Genomic DNA, 19001 nt, shown 5'->3' on the forward strand with positions numbered 1-19001 from the left:
TGTGTTTGGACATCATTAGTTGTTCATAAAAAAGTGAAATAACATTGTTATGTGCTATTAAAGTTGCCAGGGGTAAACGAGACGATTAAATGGTTGGGAACCCGTGGGGTAGATGCACAGAGTCTCTTGCCCAGAGTAGGGACCGGAGGACACTGATTTAAGATGAAGGGCGAACGATTTTATTGGAATCTGAGGGGTAACTATTTCACACAAACGGTGGTGGGCGTACGAGGTGAGCTGCCAGAGGAAGTAGTTGAGAAAGGTACTATCGCAATGTTTAAGAAACATTTAGACAGGTACATGGATAGGACAGGCTTAGAGGGATATGGGCCAAATGCAGGCAGGTGGGACTAATGCTGTATGATTCAATAATTCTATATTGATGTACAGCAGCCAATAACATTTGTGAATTGTTATATGTGTGAATTGGCATCTTTCTGCTTGAAATGGTAGGAAACTGCACCTGAATTTGGTGTCCTTGCACCCTGCTTGAAATGGAATTTCAAGGAATAGCCGTGAGCCAACTGCCAGCCCACCATCCGAGAGTGAGCTGCCAGCACATCAGGCTTGAGTGACTGAGCTTCCACCCCAAGAATCCATTTGGTCTACAATGTTCATAGTAGCCCTCTGGAAACCAGTCCCTTCAGACCACAATACCCATAGTAGCACTCCAGAAAGCCCCCCCCCCCCCCCACTGGCCACCAATATTGGAATTGGTGGAGAGGTGGAATACTGCGTTGGGTGACCATCCCTCCCGTGTGAAGCTGGGACCCAACGGGTCCCACTTAGTCTAGTTATCACTATAATTATCAGATACACCAGTCTTAATAATCATTAATGCAGGAAAGTGTTAAGTCAGGTAGCACAGCAGTAGAGTTGCTGCCTCACGCACTAGAGACATGACCTTACCTTGGGTGCTGTCTGTGTGGAGTTTGCACGTTCTCCCTGTGATCGCGGGGGTTTTCTCCAGGTGCTCCGGTTTCCTGCCACATCCCAAAGACATGTAGGTTTGAAGGTTTATTGGCCTTTGTAAATTGTGTTTAGTGTGTACGATTAAACTAGTGTATGGGGATCACTGGTCGGCGTGGACTTGGTGGGCTGAAGGGCCTGTTTTCATGCTGTATCTTTAAACTAGAAATCCTCAGACTGTACACTAGCATTATCCCACATCAAAGTCAAATCCCACACCGGATGGTAAGTCCACTCCACGCCCGCAGCTGGAAGCTCCGCAGACCACAGCCCCACCAGGCCAGCGATCGGAGCACTTCTCTCTGGCGACCCCCGGCAAGGGTTCGCCCATTCTGCAATGGAAAAGTCGACGCTGCGCCTGCTGCTGAAGCTCCGGGTCCGACTCCAGGAAAGGCCGCTCCAATCCATGCTGTTAGGCCGCGAGGGAGGCGAAATGGAAAAGGTCGCCTCTCCGTCGCGGTAGCGACCGAAAAACGTTCCCCCCCTCCCCCCCCCCCCACCCCCACCAGGACGCACCGAGAGACACCTAAATTAACATTTGGACACACAAAAAAACCCCAGAAAAGTCGAAATAACGAACACTCTGCTGGCAGGGCAGTTGACAATTAGGATGCTTGTTCAGACATTCATCAAGAATTTCTGATTCCCTATTCCTGTAAACTTGTATATTAGATTTAACATAATCTCTAATTTGTAGATATCTGAAGAAATTATTTGAGTGCAGTCCATAATTCTGTTGTAACTCTTGAAATGAAAGAAAAGTACCTTTCCCATAAAGATGTCCTATATTTTTGATTCCATGATTTTGGTGGACGGGGGAGAACGTACACACTCCGTATAGGCAGCGCCAGTATTCAGGATCGAACCCGGGTCTCCGGTGCTGTAATGCAGCAACTCTGCTGCTGCGCCAATGTGCCGTCCTATTCTGCAAAGTAATTATAAATCACAATAAAATCTTGGAAACATCGTATAACATCACAGACTTTTACCATCCCGGAGGCAGGGATTCCTTGCCGGGGATTGCCGGAGAAGAGCTCTGACCGCTGGCCTGGAATATCGAGAAGCCGCAGTCTCCGGTCAGAAAGTGGCCGATTCGGTCATTCCAAGCCGCGGAGTGGGTTCCATCCTTCCTGACGTCGGAGCTTCGATCATCCCGACGAAAGGGCTTGTAGATCGGGCCGTCCGCAGCAGCGACTACAGAGGGTCAAGGCCCCAAACACGGGTGAACAAAAGGAGGAAGACTGACTGAACTTTATTGCCTTCCATCACAGTGATCACTGTGGTGGATGTTTGTGTTAAGTTTTATCATTCTATTTAATTGTGTTGTCTATATTACTAAAAGTCTGATCTTGACCACTTCCTGTTCTGTATATTGATTTTAGAAAAAACGCTGCCACTTACGGCTGTGATTTTTGGCCCTCTTACTCAGAGTCCACTGCGCAGGACAAGAGGATTTTTCCCATCTATGAAAAATAAAAGAGTTATTAGTGTTTAAAAAATGTTGTGATTCTCTCTCATGAAGGACACGCCCCTACCGGAGGGACTATAAAACCCGGAAGTGTTGAGGGTCTGTGTTGAGGAAGTGTTGAGGAAACCTAAGGGTTTCCACTTAGTCTAGTGTTCTTTTATTTGTATAATAATAATAATAATAATAATAAATTTTATTTATGGGCGCCTTTCAAGAGTCTCAAGGACACCTTACAAAAATTTAGCAAGTAGAGGAAAAACATGTAAGCGGAATGAAATAAATAGTAGAGACATGACTAGTACACAAATTAAAGACAGAATTCAATTCAAAACACAATATGAGGCAATTCAAGCACAGATGAAAAGGGAGGGGGACGTGGGGCTAAGGATAGGCAGAGGTGAAGAGATGGGTCTTGAGGCGGGACTGGAAGATGGTGAGGGACACAGAATTGTGGATCAGTTGGGGGAGGGAGTTCCAGAGCCTGGGAGCTGCCCTGGAGAAGGCTCTGTCCCCAAAACTGCGGAGGTTGGACTTGTGGATGGAGAGGAGACCGGCTGATGTGGATCTGAGGGACCGTGAGGGTTGGTAGGGGGAGAGGAGGTCAGTGAGATATGGGGGGGGGGGGGGCAGATGGTGGAGGGCTTTGTAGGTGAGGACCAGGATTTTGTAGGTGATCCGGTGGGAAGATGGGAAGCCAGTGAAGTTGTTTGAGGACTGGAGTGATGTGATGCCAGTGATGGCTGCATCGTATTGTATTGTAACTCAAATATCACTGTACCTGAATTGGTGCATGTGACGAGAATCTGAATCTAACACGTGTGCTGACACAAAGATGGGTTGGTATCAGTGCAGGAAACATAGATTTAAATAACCCTGTATTGCACAAGTTAGGAATTACAATTTATTTTCCCCAATATATGGCTCTTCACCAGAATCTTTGCGGCTGTGAGCTGTGCCATTGCCAGTGTCTCTCCGTGCAATTGGAAGATAGGACTGGAACAGAGCTGTTACTGCATACTTGCTTTCAGGAAATGATGTCCCTGGAGGGTTGAAGAGGCTGGCATTAATTCAAAAATACTTGAGAAAACCAGAGGTCCGGCAGCTCCTTATCCTCAGTGTGAACCTAGAGCTGCCTGTGTTCACATGGATTCCCCACTCTTCTGGCTGCTTGTAGCACTATCAGGTAAAGCAAGTTTACTTGACTCTTTGTGTAGGAAGAAACTGCAGATGCTGGTTTTAACCGAAGATAGACACAAAAAGCTGGAGTAACTCAGCAGGGCGGGCAGCATCTCTGGAGAGAAGGAATGGGTGACGTTTCGTGTCGAGACCCTTTTTCAAACTAGCTAGGGATAAGGGAAACAAGAGATATATTAACGATGATTTAGAGAGATCAAGAACAATGAATGAAAGTTATGGAAAAAAAGTAACGATGATAAAGGAGACAGGCCATTGTTAGCTGTTTGGGGGTGAAAAGGAGAAGCTGGTGCGACTTGGGAGGGGGAGGGATGGAGAGAGAGGGAATGTCGCGGTTACTTGAAGTTAGAGAAATTAATATTAATACCACTGGGCTGTAAGCTGCCCAAGCAAAATATGAAATACTGTTACTTGAAGTTAGAGAAATCAATATTCATTGACTTGTAATTGACTTTGTTCATTTTGGTTTCAATTTATTGATTTACCTTGAGAGAGGTCTGGATAGAATGGATGTGTGGAGGATGTTTCCACTAGTGGGAGAGTCTAGAATAAGAATAAAAGGACACCTTTAGAAAAGAGATGAGGAGAAATTTCTTGTCAGAGGGTAGTGAATCTGTGGAATTTGTCGGCAGAGACAGCTGTGGAGGCCAAGTCAATGGATATTTTTTAAGGTGGAGATTGATAGATTCTTGATTAGTTCGGATGTCCGGGGCTATGGGGATAAGGGCAGGCGAGAGGGAAAGATAGATCAGCCATGTTTGAATGGCGGAGTAGACTTGATGGGCCGAATGGCCTAATTCTGTTCCTATAACTTATGTATCCGGTGAGAATTGATGACTAAGACTGCTACGAGATACAATACTTCTAAATGATGCTGCGTTTAAAGTTCTAATAGAAAAAGGAAGTTGATAACTAAGAAAAAGAGGATGCATTTTGTAGCATAATCTGGGCAGGAGTTCAACCGGAGTTGTCAACAATAATGGAGAAATTCTCAAATGGATAACATAACTGGTTGATAACTGAATGTTCCCAAATTTTGATTTTAAAACTGGGAACGAAGACTAACATAAGCTGAACTTGATTTTCACAGCAATAAAACACAGTGCGCTGGAGTAACTGTGCAAGTCGGGCAGCATCCGTGGAAGGAATGGATGGAGATATTTCTCTCTTCACAGATGTTGTCTGAACTGCTGTGAATTCCCAGCAGTTTTCCATTCTTAATTACGAGAAGCTGGGTGTTCTGTGTACTGGCATTCAATACAATACAATACAATTCAATTTATTGTCATTTGGACCCCTTGAGGTCCAAACGAAATGTCGTTTCTGCAGCCATACATTACAAACAAATAGACCCAAGACACAACATAATTTACATAAACATCCATCACATTGCTGTGATGGAAGGCCAAAAAAACTTATCTCTCCACTGCACTCTCCCCCCCGATGTCAGAGTCAAAGTCAAAGTCAAAGCCCCCGGCGGGCGATGGCGAATTGTCCCGCAGCCATTAAAGCCACGCCGGGTGATGCAAGGTCGCGCACCGGGTCTTGATGTTAGAGCCCCCGGCGGGCGCTCGCAGAGACCCGCAGCCATTCCAAGCCGCGCGGGGCGGTGCTGTAAAGCCCCGCTCAGGTGCTCTTCAACTCCGCAACTCGGGCGGGAGAAGTCGCCGTTGCGGAAGCCCTGAAAAGCGGTCTCCCCCCAGGGACCCGCGGGCTCCCGGTGCCGCCCGCCAAACCCGCAGTTGCAGCCTCCGGCTCTCCGGGGGTCGGGTCGCAGCAGCGTCCACCACAGCTCCACCCGCTCTGGACTCGGCCAGCTCCGCGACGGTGAGGTGAGTAGTCGGCACCACAGCCCCCGGTCTTCCTGTTGGAGGCCGCTCCTCGTTGCAGCCCCAACGACAACGGAGACCCGACAAAGAAAAGGTCGGGTCTCCCGTGCAGGGAGAGATTTAAAAGTTACCCCCACCCCCCCCCCCACACCCCCACACACATACCCCAACAAAAATAACAAAAACTACATAAAAACATAAGTATTAAAATAATAAAAACGCAGACGGACTGCAGAGGCCGCTGCTGACCATAGTCGCGCCGCCCACCAGAACAGTGAGAATGAAAGTGGAAGTGAATGTAACATCATTTAGAGTCATACTGTGTGGAAACAGGCACTTCAGCCCAACCTTCCCACGCCGACCAACATGTCCCAACTACACTATTCCCACTTGCCTGCATTTGGCCCATATCCCTCTAAACCTGTCCTATCCATGTACATGTCTAAATGTTTCTTAAACATTGCGATTGCACCAGCCTCAGCTACTTCCTCCGGCAGCTCGTTCTGTGCACACACCACCCCTTGTGTGAAAAAGTTACCCCTCAGATTCCTATAAAATCTTTCCCCCTTCACCTTAAACCCATGTTCTCCATTCCCCTACTCTGGGCAAGAAACTCTGTGCATTTACCCAATCTATTTCTCTCATGATTTTATACACCTCTATGAGATCAGTTGGGAAGAGTTTTATGCCTGAGAAAATATGTTCACAATAAATAAAATTCCAGCTCTGCACTTGCAAGCTGCGCTTCCCAACAAGTGTTAAGATGCCAAGTATAGGGTGGTTGCACGAAAGGTCACTGGGTCATAGGGCTCGATGCACAGAGCGCAAGAAGGGTTTCGGCCCGAAACGTCGCCTATTTCCTTCGCTCCATAGATGCTGCTGCACCCGCTGAGTTTCCCCAGCAATTTTGTGTACCGCCGCTAAATCTAACTGGAAGACATCCGTCACTTCCGGTATATGTTATTAATGCTAGAAACCAAAGATCTTATAGCGGAGCAAGATGGGTTACTCTCACGCAAATGTGTAGCACGCTCATGGGCGGATTCATGGGTGATTATAGGATCCATTTTAGCAACCAGCCCCCGCCATCTTGCTCCGCCATCTTGCTTCCGGCCAAAGATCGGATCTTTGTTTCCACAGCGGGGAGAAGGAGTGCGCGGCCCGGGGCAGCGGGGAGAGGGAGTGTAGGGCCCGGGGCAGCGGGAGTGTGGGGCCCGGGGCAGCGGGGAGAGGGAGTGTGGGGCCCGGGGCAGCGGGGAGAGGGAGTGTGGGCCCGGGGCAGCGGGGAGAGGGAGTGTGGGGCCCGGGGCAGCGGGGAGAGGGAGTGTGGGGCCCGGGGCAGCGGGGAGAGGGGCATAGGAGGGGGGGGGGGGGGGGGGGTGAAATTGTAGTGAGGGGGCAGGCGAGGGAGTGCCAGGGGGGGGGATAAGGCCTAATGTGTGTGAAGTTGCGGGGATGTTTACAATGTTTCTTATATAATGTCCCTTGTCTAGTCTGAAATAAAATTCATTATTGGATCAGAAGAAATATAATTGTGTGTGTTTTATGATTATATACATTTATATCACATTCATGTATGTGTGTTTATAAACATTTTATTCTTTAACAAGAATTAACAGAATTATGAACTAATAGAATTATGAATCTAACCCTATATCACACACAAAAACTTCCCCCGCAATGTCAATTACCCTGCGAGTCGGGTCGGTTCCGGTTACTACAAAATCAACTCAAACACTGCTTGTGAGCCATTTAAAAAGAAATGATTTAAAAAACATTAAAAAAGACAATTACCAGTCAAATTTTATTCTTGACAAGAAGTATGAACTGACAGAATTATGAATCTAACCCTATAATCACACACACAAACTGTTGCCCCGCAACATTGATTACACTGCGGGTCGGGTCGGGTCAGGTAGGCTCCGGTTACTAAAATGGGCGGGGAAAAATGGCCAGGATCCCCTCCGTACCTACTACACGCCAGCCCATCGCATTTCGCAGGAGTAGCCTATCTTGCTCCGCTATAAGATCTTTGCTAGAAACCGCCAAAATGTTGAATTTTTGCGCTGAAAAAAATGGTGGGAGTCGGGGTAAGTGTGAGAGACATGTACCCAACTTTAAAATTCCAAACGTGAAGCGAAATGAAGGTATAGAGAAGCGAGAACTGAAGGGACTACAGCAGCTAAAGTGCTTGGTAAACATTGAAAATATTGGGAATTATCGCGTTTGCTCACTGCATTTCATCAAGTAAGGCATTATTTGTGTTTTTTCTTGATTCCTTTGGTATTTAAAAATTCTCAGAAGTGATAAATCTGGCTGTAAATGTTTCTTCAGATGCGTTTTCATTTTGTATGTAAAAACCCACGAGAACCATGGGCGATTAAAAAAAATTACAGCCAGATTTATCACTTCTGAAACTTTTTAGATGCCAAAGGAATCAAGAAAAAACACAAATAATGCCTTACTGTTGATGAAATGCAGTGAGCAAACGGCCAAGCACTCTTGCTGTTGTTGTCCCTTCAGCTCTCGTTTTTATCTACCGTCATTTCTCCTCACTTTTGGAATTCTGAAGTAGGCTAAACGTCTCTCACGCTTATCCCGATTTCCATAATTATTTACAGCGCAAAAATTGACAATCGCAGCGGGTTTTAACGGGCCCGCTACGCTGGAAACAATGGTAAGTGCCTACCTGCAGTTTATCGCGTGTAATCCATTTGGAGTAGTGTAGCAACAGTACGGGTCATGGGTCGTGACCCGACTGCCGTGAAACCTCCCTATTGGGATAATATTGCCCAATTCTGGACTAAGCTGATTTTGGAGCACGGTTTTGTTTTCCCATTGTTGTGCAAAAGTTTATTGGCTTTAGTCTGCAGCGTAGGTTAAGTTAACCTATTCAATGGTTCAATCAATTGAATGACACTTTACTGTCCATGTACCCCTGTGTAGTGAAATGCTTTGTTCTGCATACAACTGGGTAAAAACCATACATCAGTCCTCACCTGGGCTGTACACAAGAGTCGCCAAGAGTTGCTGGTGTCGACTAAATTACAACGAGTTCATTGAACAGAATTATCTAAGATAGACAGTTTATCTAAGACGTTTCGAGTAGAAACCCTTCTTCAGACTTAAGTGTACCCAAAACGTCACCCATTCCTTCTCTCCGCTGAGTTACTGCAGCATTTTAAACCAGCATCTGCAGTTCTTTCCTGAAATGTTTTATCGCCGCCTCTCTGCAGTTGGCCCCTCCCGCCGGGTCGCCCACCTTCGTTCTTGGTCACCCACCCCCCCTAAACTAAACTAAACTAAACTAAACTAAACTAAACTAAACTAATTGTCATCATGTGACGATGTAATTGTGTTTGTGATCTTTATCCAGTGCCTACGACACATGGCCATATGAACCTACAAAGCGGCTTGCAGCTGGGTGCTATGATTAAATGTAGCACAGGGCGTATGCTCTCCTACATAGGGTACGGTTGTTATTGTGGACTCGGAGGGAAAGGCTGGCCACGGGACCGCACAGATTGGTGAGGAAGATTCCCAAACTTTCCTTTTATATATAATTGCAGCGGTAGTGTGGCTGCCTCACAGCGTCACAGACCCCAGTTCGATCCTGTCTACGGGTGCTGTCTGTACGGAGTTTGCATGTTCTCCCTGTGACCGTGTGGGTTGTCTTCAGCTGCTCCTGTTTCCTCCCACATTCCAATGACGTGCATGTTTGTAGGCTAATTGGCTTCTGTAAATTGTCCCTAGTGTGTAGGATAGTGCCAATGTACAAGGATGTCGGCGCAGACTCAGTGGGTCGAGGGGCCTGTTTCCCTCACTGTCTCTCTAAAGCAGTGGTTCCCAACCTTTTTTTGGCCATGCCCCACCTAATCACCTCTAAAATCCTGATGTCCCCCCCCCCATGTGGTGATATATAATTCTTATCATTTAAAAAGTGAACTCTTTCAGCTGAAGAAGCTTAAAACGCCAAAAATTATTTACTCAAAATAACATCTGATACATAAACTACATATGTTTACCTGATGGAAAATCCAAAAAAATAAAAATCGAAAATTTGGACCCAGACCTCCTCAGTCGCGCTCAATTGCCCCCCTTAAAAATCAAATTGCCCCCCTGTGGGGCGTACGCCCCATGTTGGGAACCACTGCTCTAAAGTCTAAAGTAAAGTCTAACTGCAGTCACTTAGAATCAGGGTTTGTTGGCCTTGGGCTGATGTATCTGAATTATTTGTGGAACCAAAACCAACCCCTTACGCTGACAGCTCGAGTGAGCTGACAGAAACAGCATTGTACACAAACAGCATTGTACACGAACATCCTGCCTCCCAGATCACAGAATACTTGCCACATACCTGCCTACCACATACCTCCTCACTGGTGGGACACACCTCCAAAATCAATAGTGCACACAAACATATCAGTGTCAGCTCTGGCCCACAAATCGGTCCCACCACCCAGCCAGCAGGTCCTGGGATGAAGCTACTCCAGGGCTTTAAGCCGAACACAGGTCCTATCTGCTCTGTGTGTGTGCGCTTTCACGTTCTCCCTCTGACCGCGTGGGTTTCCTCCGGGTGGTTCAATGCTACTTTATTGCCACATCTACCGAGGCACAGTGAAATGCATTTTTGCATGCAGTTCTGTACTTCTTTGCATAAGCGCATCTTAGATACAGTACAAGTGTACAGAAATAGTGCACGGAGACAGTGTACAAGATTCGGCCAGATTTGGCGCCATTCTCAAGTCCCAATTGCTGTAAGTGCAGTGTTTCTTAACCTGCCTGTGAAGGCCCGTTGTCATGGCAGCGTTGCAGGGCCTAGTTCAGCCGTTGGAGTCATAGAAAAATAGAAACATAGAAAATAGGTGCAGGAGTAGGCCATTCGGCCCTTTGAGCCTGCACCGCCATTCAATATGATCATGGCTGATCATCCAACTCAGTATTCTGTACCTGTCTTCTCTCCATACCCCCTGATCCCTTTAGCCACAAGGGCCACATCTAACTCCCTCTTAAATATAGCGAATGAACTGGCCTCAACTACCTTCTGTGGCAGAGAGTTCCAGAGATTCACCACTCTGTGTGATGAATCTGGTCCTCCATCGCTGCTCCACCGCTCCGTACCCCGCAGGCCGCGTATGGTCCATACGGGATGCTCCAGTCTCCTCCCGTATCCCAAACACGTGCGGGTCAGTAGGTTAATTGGCCTCTGTAAAATCCTACACATGAACTTAGTACCCTTTGATCTCTCGTTTTCACACTTTACCCTTCCATATCTCTCATTTCACTCCCTGCTGACCCTCTGTCTGAAGAAGGGTCTCGACCTGAAACGTCACCTATCCAGAGATGCTGCCTGGCCAGCTGAGTTGCTCCAGCATTTTGTGTCTATCCTCTGCATAGAAACATCTCCTCGTTTCACCCCTAAACACTGAATAGATTTTTAGGCCATTAAACAAGTTGTGGTTTGATCAAACTACAGTTGGTTTGACAGACTTGGCAGTAAGGCAATGCTTCTTTCCGCTGCTCAGTTCAATCCACTAGTTGCTTTGTCACCACTTCTGATACTAATTTGGTTTAAATTTAGAAGCAATCATGACAGAATTGGAATTCTTACCTCTTAATCAGTGCTCTAGGCCTCTGGACATCTCTAAAAATCTTGAAACACAGAAGGTAACGGACAAAGGATCGCTTCCCATTTGTTTTGCTTGGCTTGTATCTTAAGGAAAGAAATGGACAAATTGTTGAGTTGAGTTTAGTTTAGTGTCACGTGTACCGAGGTGGTGTAAAAAAATGTTGTTGCGTGCTAACCAGTCTGGGAAAGACATTACACGATTATAATCGAGCCATTAACAATGTACAGATACATGAAAAAGGGAATAACGTTTAGTTCAAGATAAAGCCAATAAAGACCGATCAAAGACATTCCGAAGGTCTCCAATGAGGTAGATAGTAGTTCAGGAACGCTCTCTAGTTGTTGATAGGATGGTTCAGTTGCCTGATAACAGCTGGGAAGAAACTGCCCCTGAATCTGGAGGTGTGCGTTTTCACACTTCTATACCTTTGGCCCCAATGGCAATTATCTACTGCTGAGCCGTTTAACAATGTGTTTTGTCCCTTGTCGTTCTCACGTTAAACAAAGCGCCCAGTCAATTATTTACTGATTCCTTCATCTCTTCCTTCTTTGCTCCTTAAGGTGCTGCTTTAATCATGACTGCTGTTATAGGAGAGCGGAGTCTGTTGGTTGTCGTCCCAAGTCTCATACCTACAACTGGTATTGCAACAAAGCCAATAAAATACCAAGATGTAGTGAGTATCTGACAAGATAATACTGAAAGGGGGCATCGCACTGCGGGAAACAATCATCGGGAGGTGGGAGTGCGAGAGGCTTGAACTATGAAGTGTATCCGGAAACTAGCAAATAAGCCAGGCCCAGCTGATATCAGAAGCCAGTATTACACGCGTGCATCATTGTCTTCCAATTGAACCCAACACTCAATAGTTGGTGAGTTCATATGTTTGGAAGCTATCATTGACCTTTTTGTCCATCATTGACCAGGTCCTGGTACCTGATTGATAGTGTGTGAGGTCCCTGGTTCAACTCTGGTTTCAGCACCAATTTGTAAATTTAGGGTGGCACAGCGGTAGAGTTGCTGCCTTACAGTGCCCGAGACCCGGGTTAGATCCTGACTATGGGTGCTTGTCTGTACGGAGTTTGCCCGTTCTGCCTGTGACCTGCGTGGGTTTTCTCATGGTGCTCTGGTTTCCTCCCACATTCCAAAGATGTGCGGGTTTGTAGGTTAATTGGCTTCAGCAAAATTATCTCCAATGTGTAGGTTAGAACTGGATTATGGGTGATCGCTGGTCGGCACGGACTAGGTGGGCCGAAGGGCCTGTTTCCTTGCTGTATCTCTAAGATGTCCAAGATAGGGAATAGTAATGGGTACTTGCTGAAAACTGCAGGGGTCACATGACACACATAGCCCACCCAGTTAATGAAATGTCTTATCTTACTGTGTCAGAAGGAACTGCAGATGCTGGTTTACACCGAAGATAGACACAAAATGCTGGAGTAACTCTGTGGGACAGGCAGCATCTCTGGAGAGATGGAATGGGTGATGTTTCAGATCGAGACCCCTTCTTCAAACTGTCTGTCTGTATGCCATCATATCTTACTGACCTGCTTCTGGCCCTTGATTCAGTAACAACCCCCTACCCCTTCCTCTTTTTGCTGTGCCCCTCCTCCACCCTGGTGCATATTCATTTCTCCCACAATTCTGCCCCTCTTTCCCCCTCGATCCACCCCTGTCGACATCCCACCTTCTGACTTTACATTTCACTCCCCTTCTCTCCTTATGAATGAATGAATACGTTTATTGGCCAAGTATTCACATACAAGGAATTTGCCCTGGTGCTCCGCCCACAAGTGACAACATTACATACAGTGACAGTTAGTAATGACACATAAAACATTAAACATTAATCATTAAATATCTGACACCCTTTTGTCTCCTTTCAATCTCTATCCTTGGTCCACCTATCTGCTAATCAAACATAGGGTGAAGTTGCCTGATCTGTAGGGAGAGGTTGAGCAGGCTAGGCCTTTATTCCTTGCAACGCAGGAGGATGAAGGGTGATGAGAGGAATAGATTGGGTAAATACAGTCTTTTGCCCAGAGTAGAGGAATCAAGAACCAGAGCACATTGGTTTAAAGTGAGGGGGGAAAGATTTAATAGGAACCTGAGGGGCAACTTTTCTTACGCAGTGGGTGGTATGTATATGGAACAAGCTGCCCAAGGAGGTAGTTGAGGCAGGTACTATCAGAAAGTTTAAAAAACATTTGGACAAGTACATGGTTTGGAGGGATATGGGCCAAACGCAGGCAGGTGGGACTAGTGTAGATGGAGCATGTTGGTCGGTGTGGGCAGGTTGGACCTGTTTCCACACTATGACTGACATTATTAGTACGCTTCATTAGTAATGGGCCTGCGTCAATGTGCTGGAAGAGGCGGGATGATTGGAAACGCTTGCAATCTAATGTCCAATGGAATTTGATTCCCTTATTAGTCCTTGAGACTGATCTCATAACATGGATGCTATGAATGAATGAGTTGTGTAGAGACACAGTTAGAACATTAAGATAATACCGCGTACAACATTCACAATTGTTTTGGTTCATTGAGTTTATTGTGGAGAACATGGTGAGTGGTGAAAAGGGCATTCAGTACCCAAGAGAAAGAACTGTAATCATATCCAAACTGGGCTTGGGCACGCCAAAAGAGATAAACATGCAGACTGTTTGGATGAACTTGTTGCTGTTTCAACAATGTAATTATTCAAAAATCATAGACACAAAACACTGGAGTGACTCAGCAGGTCAAACAGCATCCCTGGAGGAAAGGAATGGGTGACGTTTCGGGTCGAGACGTTTCTTCAAACCCTGAAGAGTCTATTTTGGGTCTATCTTTGGTTTAAACCAGCATCAGCAAATTATTCAAAAATCACATCTTTTCACACTTCTACAGCAAGCTGTCTGAGGCATCTAACCATAAAAGGTCTTCTTCTAAACCTTCAATTGCAAACATTCTTACGAACAAATTTTTTTAAAAAATTTGTCTGCTTTTGCTAAACTTCTGATTGTTGTTGAACAAGAAGTACTATTGATATCAAATAATTGGTTTGAAGAAGTTACTGTACCCAACAGTTAAATTAATATTAAAGATATGGTCATTGACCCAAAATTCTCCAGCATGACTTGATCTTGGCTGCATATTTTAAGTTTATTTCTGCAACCCAGGTTACCATGGTTTATTAAGCTTGTACTGTCTCTCTTAATAATCTACTCAGAACTCACTTTTATTTCTTGTGCAAGTCAAAGTATTTCAAAGAGAGCAGAGATATATGGCCTTAACCATAATATTAGTAACCTCTCAAAAGGTAAAATGGTTATTGTTTGACCTTCTGTAATCAGGAACACATGCTGACCTGGAAAACATGTGTAAAAGTAAAAGTATTGTCTTGTGTGCCAAATACATGTCCTGCAGATGAATTGATATCCGTAAATGTTGGTGAATGTCATAAAGTAAAAATGTTCTATAAAATTAGGCAGAGATATTGAGTGGGATTTCGCCATATTAAGGAAAATGGGGTCCAATAAATGGAATCCAAACTCTTGTGGGGCGCAAAACTGGTGCTTTGTAAACCATCAAGTACCTGGTTAAAAATCATTAAAGAAAGACACAAAGTGCTGGAGTAACTCAATTGCAGTACTTCAGTCCGAAGAAGGGTCCCGACCCGAAACTCTGCTTATCCACGTTCTCCGCACACGCTGGCTGACCCGCTGAGTTACTCCAGCACTTTGTGTACTTGTTTTGTAAACCAGCGTCTGCGGTTCCTTGTATCAACCCATCACTGTGCCCAAAGCAGCATTAAGCATTTACGCAAGCCTGTCTTAAATGTTAAATCTTAAAAGAACGTGCAAACTCCACTCAGACAGACAGCGCCCAAGGTCAGGATTGAACCTGGTTCTCTGGCGTCGTGTCTGCAATCATTTGAACGATGGTTCACGACGTTTGGATGCTAAATATGATTGAACAAGGGTTGCCACCAACTGAAGGAAAGGTGAATCAATAGAAACTTGAACTACTTCAGGAAAAGCTCCAACATTCACGGGTGCACACTTTGACAAAATAATACAGAATACAAATCTGTGCGTTAGTGAGTCTGTAGAACTGTTGCGGGAAAAACCACTGCCTTTGGTCTAGAGCTAGTCCTCAATAGGGTATCCTGGTCCACATAGGCGTTGGGCTGAAGGGCCTGTTTCCGTGCTGTCTGACACTACGACTCCATGTGTTCAAAGTCCTGGGAATAGGGCCTGAGGTCAGGATTGAACCTGGTTCTCTGGCGCTGTGAGGCAGCAGAACTACCAGTTGCATCACTGTACGGCTCTGTTGCTTTTGTGGAGCGAGGGAGTGGAGGTGGCATTAAGGATGACACCTCCAACAAGCGATAGATGGTGTGAGGTTTGATTGTAAAATTTCCTGATTCAAATGTCATCAATGAAGTCTAGAACACAAACTATGCAGCAACGAGTGCTTTAAGGTGAGGTGGGGAGATTGAATAGGAACCTGAGGGGAAACTCTTTTACACAAAGGGTGGTGGGTGTATGGAACGAGCTGCGGGAGGAGGGAGTTGAGGCACGTACTATCATATCTTTTAAAAGGCATTTGCACAGGTACATGAATAGGATAGGTTTGGTGGGATATGGGCCAAGATGGGACTGGTGTAGATGGGGGCATCTTGGTCAGTGTGGGCAAGTTGGGCCGAAGTGTCTGTTTCTGAGTTCTTTGACTCTATGACCCTATAAGTAATGATATTTTATTTTATTACAGAGGCATACAATACCAGATGTCAAGAGAAGAATTGTGAATGTGATGTGGAGTTATCAAAATGCTTAAAGAGGGCGAATTACCAGAACAGATATGCGTTATGGTCCAATTTCCTTTGTGGCAATTCAAAGCCAAGGTGTTAAGGCCTTGGGAGAGAAAAATCGATGCCTATTGTGAATTGTTAATTATGCCTGAGCATGAAACTAGCTTTGATTTAACTCAGTATAAGGAGTCAGCAACAAAGGCTTTTCACTGTACCTCGGTACACATGACAATAAACGGAAATAAAACCAAAAAAATATATTGTACAGAAAAATACGTTCACTTTGCATCCTGCGAACCAAGGATCACAGGAAATTGTAGTCACGACACCCACTAATGATCTAAAAATCAACATTAATGAAGAACAAATTGTCGTCTCCACTGCCATGCCCCTGCTCTCTTTGCATTTATTTCCATATATCCATTGGGGTGCAGGGCGGTGAATTTTGTCCTGTTGCCATGAACTACACTTTGATTAAGAAGTCCATAATTTCATAAATCATAGGAGTAGAATTCGGCCATTTAACCCATCAAGTCTACTCTGCCATTCAATCATGGCCGATCTATCTTTCCATCTCAACCCCATTCTCCTGCCTTCCCCCCATAAGCCTTGACACCCATACCAATCGAGTATCTGTCAATTTCCACCTTAAAATCACCCAATGGCTTGGCCTCCACCACCATCAGTGGCAATGAATTCCACAGATTCACCACCCTCTGATTAAAGAAATTCCACCTCGTCTCCTTTCTAAAGGTACACCCTTGGATTCTGAGGCCGTGCCCTCTGGTCCGAGACTGCCTCACCAATCAAAACATTTAATCAGAACAAAATTTAACTGGAGAATGAATCTTAAAAGATCAGTCCCTTCTGTTCAGATTGTAAAAGGAACATGGATTTGGAATGTTGTTTGCTCTGTTCTTTTTTATAGATATTTTTACTTCCTCTTTTGCCAAAGCACTCTCAAGATTCAAGAGAGTTTATTGTCGTGTGTCCCAGATAGGACAATGAAATTCTTGCTTTGCTTAAGCACACAGAAAAAATAGTAGGCATTTACTACAAAACAGATAAATGTGTCCATATACCATGATATAAATATATACACACATGAATAAATAAACTGATAAAGTGCAAATAACAGAAATTGGTTATTAATAATCAGAGTTTTGTCCGAGCCAGGTTTAATAGCCTGATGGCTGAGGGGAAGTAGCTATTCCTGAACCTGGTTGTTGCAGTCTTCAGGCTCCTGTACCTTCTACCTGAAGGTAGCAGGGAGATGAGTGTGTGGCCAGGATGGTGTGGGTCTTTGATGATACTGCCAGCCTTTTTGAGGCAGCGACTGCGATAAATCCCCTCGATGGAAGGAAGGTCAGAGCCGATGATGGACTGGGCAGTGTTTACTACTTTTTGTAGTCCTTTCCTCTCCAGGGCGCTCAAATTGCCGAACCAAGCCACGATGCAACCGGTCAGTATGCTCTCGACTGTGCACCTGTAGAAGTTAGAGAGAGTCTTCCTTGACAATCCGACTCTCCGTAATCTTCTCAGTAAGTAGAGGCGCTGATGAGCTTTTTTGATAATTGCGTTAGTGTTCTCGGACCAGGAAAGATCTTCAGAGATGTGCACGCCCAGGAATTTGAAGTTCTTGACCCTTTCAACCATCGACCCGTTGATATAAATGGGGCTGTGGGTCCCCCTCCTACTCCTTCCAAAGTCCACAATCAGTTCCTTGGTTTTGCTGGTGTTGAGGGCCAGGTTATTGCGCTGGCACCATATGGACAGTTGCTCGATCTCTCTTCTGTACTCTGACACCACCCCATCAGTGATACGCCCCACAATAGTGGTGTCGTCAGCAAACTTGATGATGGAGTTCGCACTGTGGTTCGCTACGCAGTCATGGGTATAGAGTGAGTACAGCAGGGGGCTGAGCACGCAGCCTTCAGGTGCTCCCGTGCTGATTGTTATCGAGGCTGACACATTTCCACCAATACGAACAGACTGTGGTCTGTGGACGAGGAATTCGAGGATCCAGTTGCAGAGGGATGCGCAGAGACCCAGTTCTGCGAGTTTGGAGGGGATGATGGTGTTAAATGCCGAGCTGTAATCAATGAATAACAGCCTGACATATGAGTTTTTGTTGTCCCAAGTGGTCCAGTGCGGAGTGGAGGGCCAGCAAAATCGCATCCACCATTGATCTGTTGTGGCGGTAAGCGAACTGCAGTGGGTCCAGGTTTTTGTCGAGGTAGGAGTTGATTTGCTCCATGATCAACCTCTCAAAGCACTTCATCACCACTGGCGTTAGTGCCACTGGTCGATAGTCATTGAGGCACGTCACCTTACTCTTCTTGGGCACCAGTATAATTGATGCCCTTTTAAAGCAGGTGGGGACCTCAGACCCCAGAAGTGAGAGGTTGAAAATGTCCGTAAAAACTCCCGCCAGTTGGTCCGCACAGGTTTTTAGAACACGACCGGGTATACCATCGGGACCAGGTGCTTTTCGGGGGTTCACCCCTCTGAAGGATTTCCTGACATCGGCCTCTGTGACTGAGACTGAAATGCCATCACAGCGAATGGGGGATCGGGAAGGCACATCAGTATTCTCCCTGTCAAAGCGTGCGTAAAATGCATTGAGCTCGTCAGGGAGTGATGTTACACCGGCATTCGAGCTGCCTCCTGGTTTTGCCTTGTAGGAGGTGATTGCATTCAGACCCTGCCACAGCTGCCGAACATCTGTCTCGTCCTCCAGTTTGGAGCAGAAGTCCCTTTTGGCCTTTTTGATGGCCTTACCAAGGTCGTATCTGGTCTTCATGTAGGCCACTGTATCATTGGAGGTGAATGCCCTGTGTCTGGACTTCAGGAGAGTGCGGATCTCAAAGTTCTTCCGAGATTTCTGATTGGGAAACACTCGGAAGGTTTTTGTAGGGATGCAGTCCTCCACACATTTCTTTATGAAGTCTGTAACGACTGTAACGACTTTTTGAGGCAGCGACTGCGATAGATCCCCACGATAGTAGGGAGGTCAGAGCCGATGATGGACTGGGCAGTGTTTACAACTTTTTCAGTCTTTTCTGCTCCTGGGCGCTCAAGTTGCCGAACCAAGCCACGATGCAACCGGTCAGCAT

At 45.8% G+C, this 19001-nt stretch overlaps 1 protein-coding gene across 1 annotated transcript; it reads left to right on the plus strand.

Annotated features, from left to right (window-relative positions):
• The first annotated feature begins 3471 nt into the window (after positions 1-3471).
• LOC116985905 (phospholipase A2-like) lies at positions 3472-16122 on the plus strand. The gene is made up of 4 exons (XM_033041025.1): positions 3472-3620; positions 8837-8987; positions 11651-11763; positions 15846-16122. Exons 1-4 carry the CDS (start codon positions 3581-3583, stop codon positions 15983-15985), a joined length of 444 nt encoding a protein of 147 aa, XP_032896916.1. The 5' UTR covers positions 3472-3580; the 3' UTR covers positions 15986-16122.
• Positions 16123-19001: the final 2879 nt, after the last annotated feature.

The sequence above is a fragment of the Amblyraja radiata genome, chromosome 22 (genome assembly GCF_010909765.2).
Source record: "Amblyraja radiata isolate CabotCenter1 chromosome 22, sAmbRad1.1.pri, whole genome shotgun sequence".
Taxonomy (NCBI): Eukaryota; Metazoa; Chordata; class Chondrichthyes; order Rajiformes; family Rajidae; genus Amblyraja; species Amblyraja radiata.

Excerpts from the sequence above, each read along its gene's own strand:
- LOC116985905 (XM_033041025.1), top strand. The coding sequence starts at position 3,581 with ATGGATTCCCCACTCTTCTGGCTGCTTGTAGCACTATCAG. Across the intron at positions 3,621-8,836 it reads GCTGCTTGTAGCACTATCAG|TGCCTACGACACATGGCCAT; the intron begins GTAAAGCAAGTT and ends ATCTTTATCCAG. Across the intron at positions 11,764-15,845 it reads CAATAAAATACCAAGATGTA|AGGCATACAATACCAGATGT; the intron begins GTGAGTATCTGA and ends ATTTTATTACAG.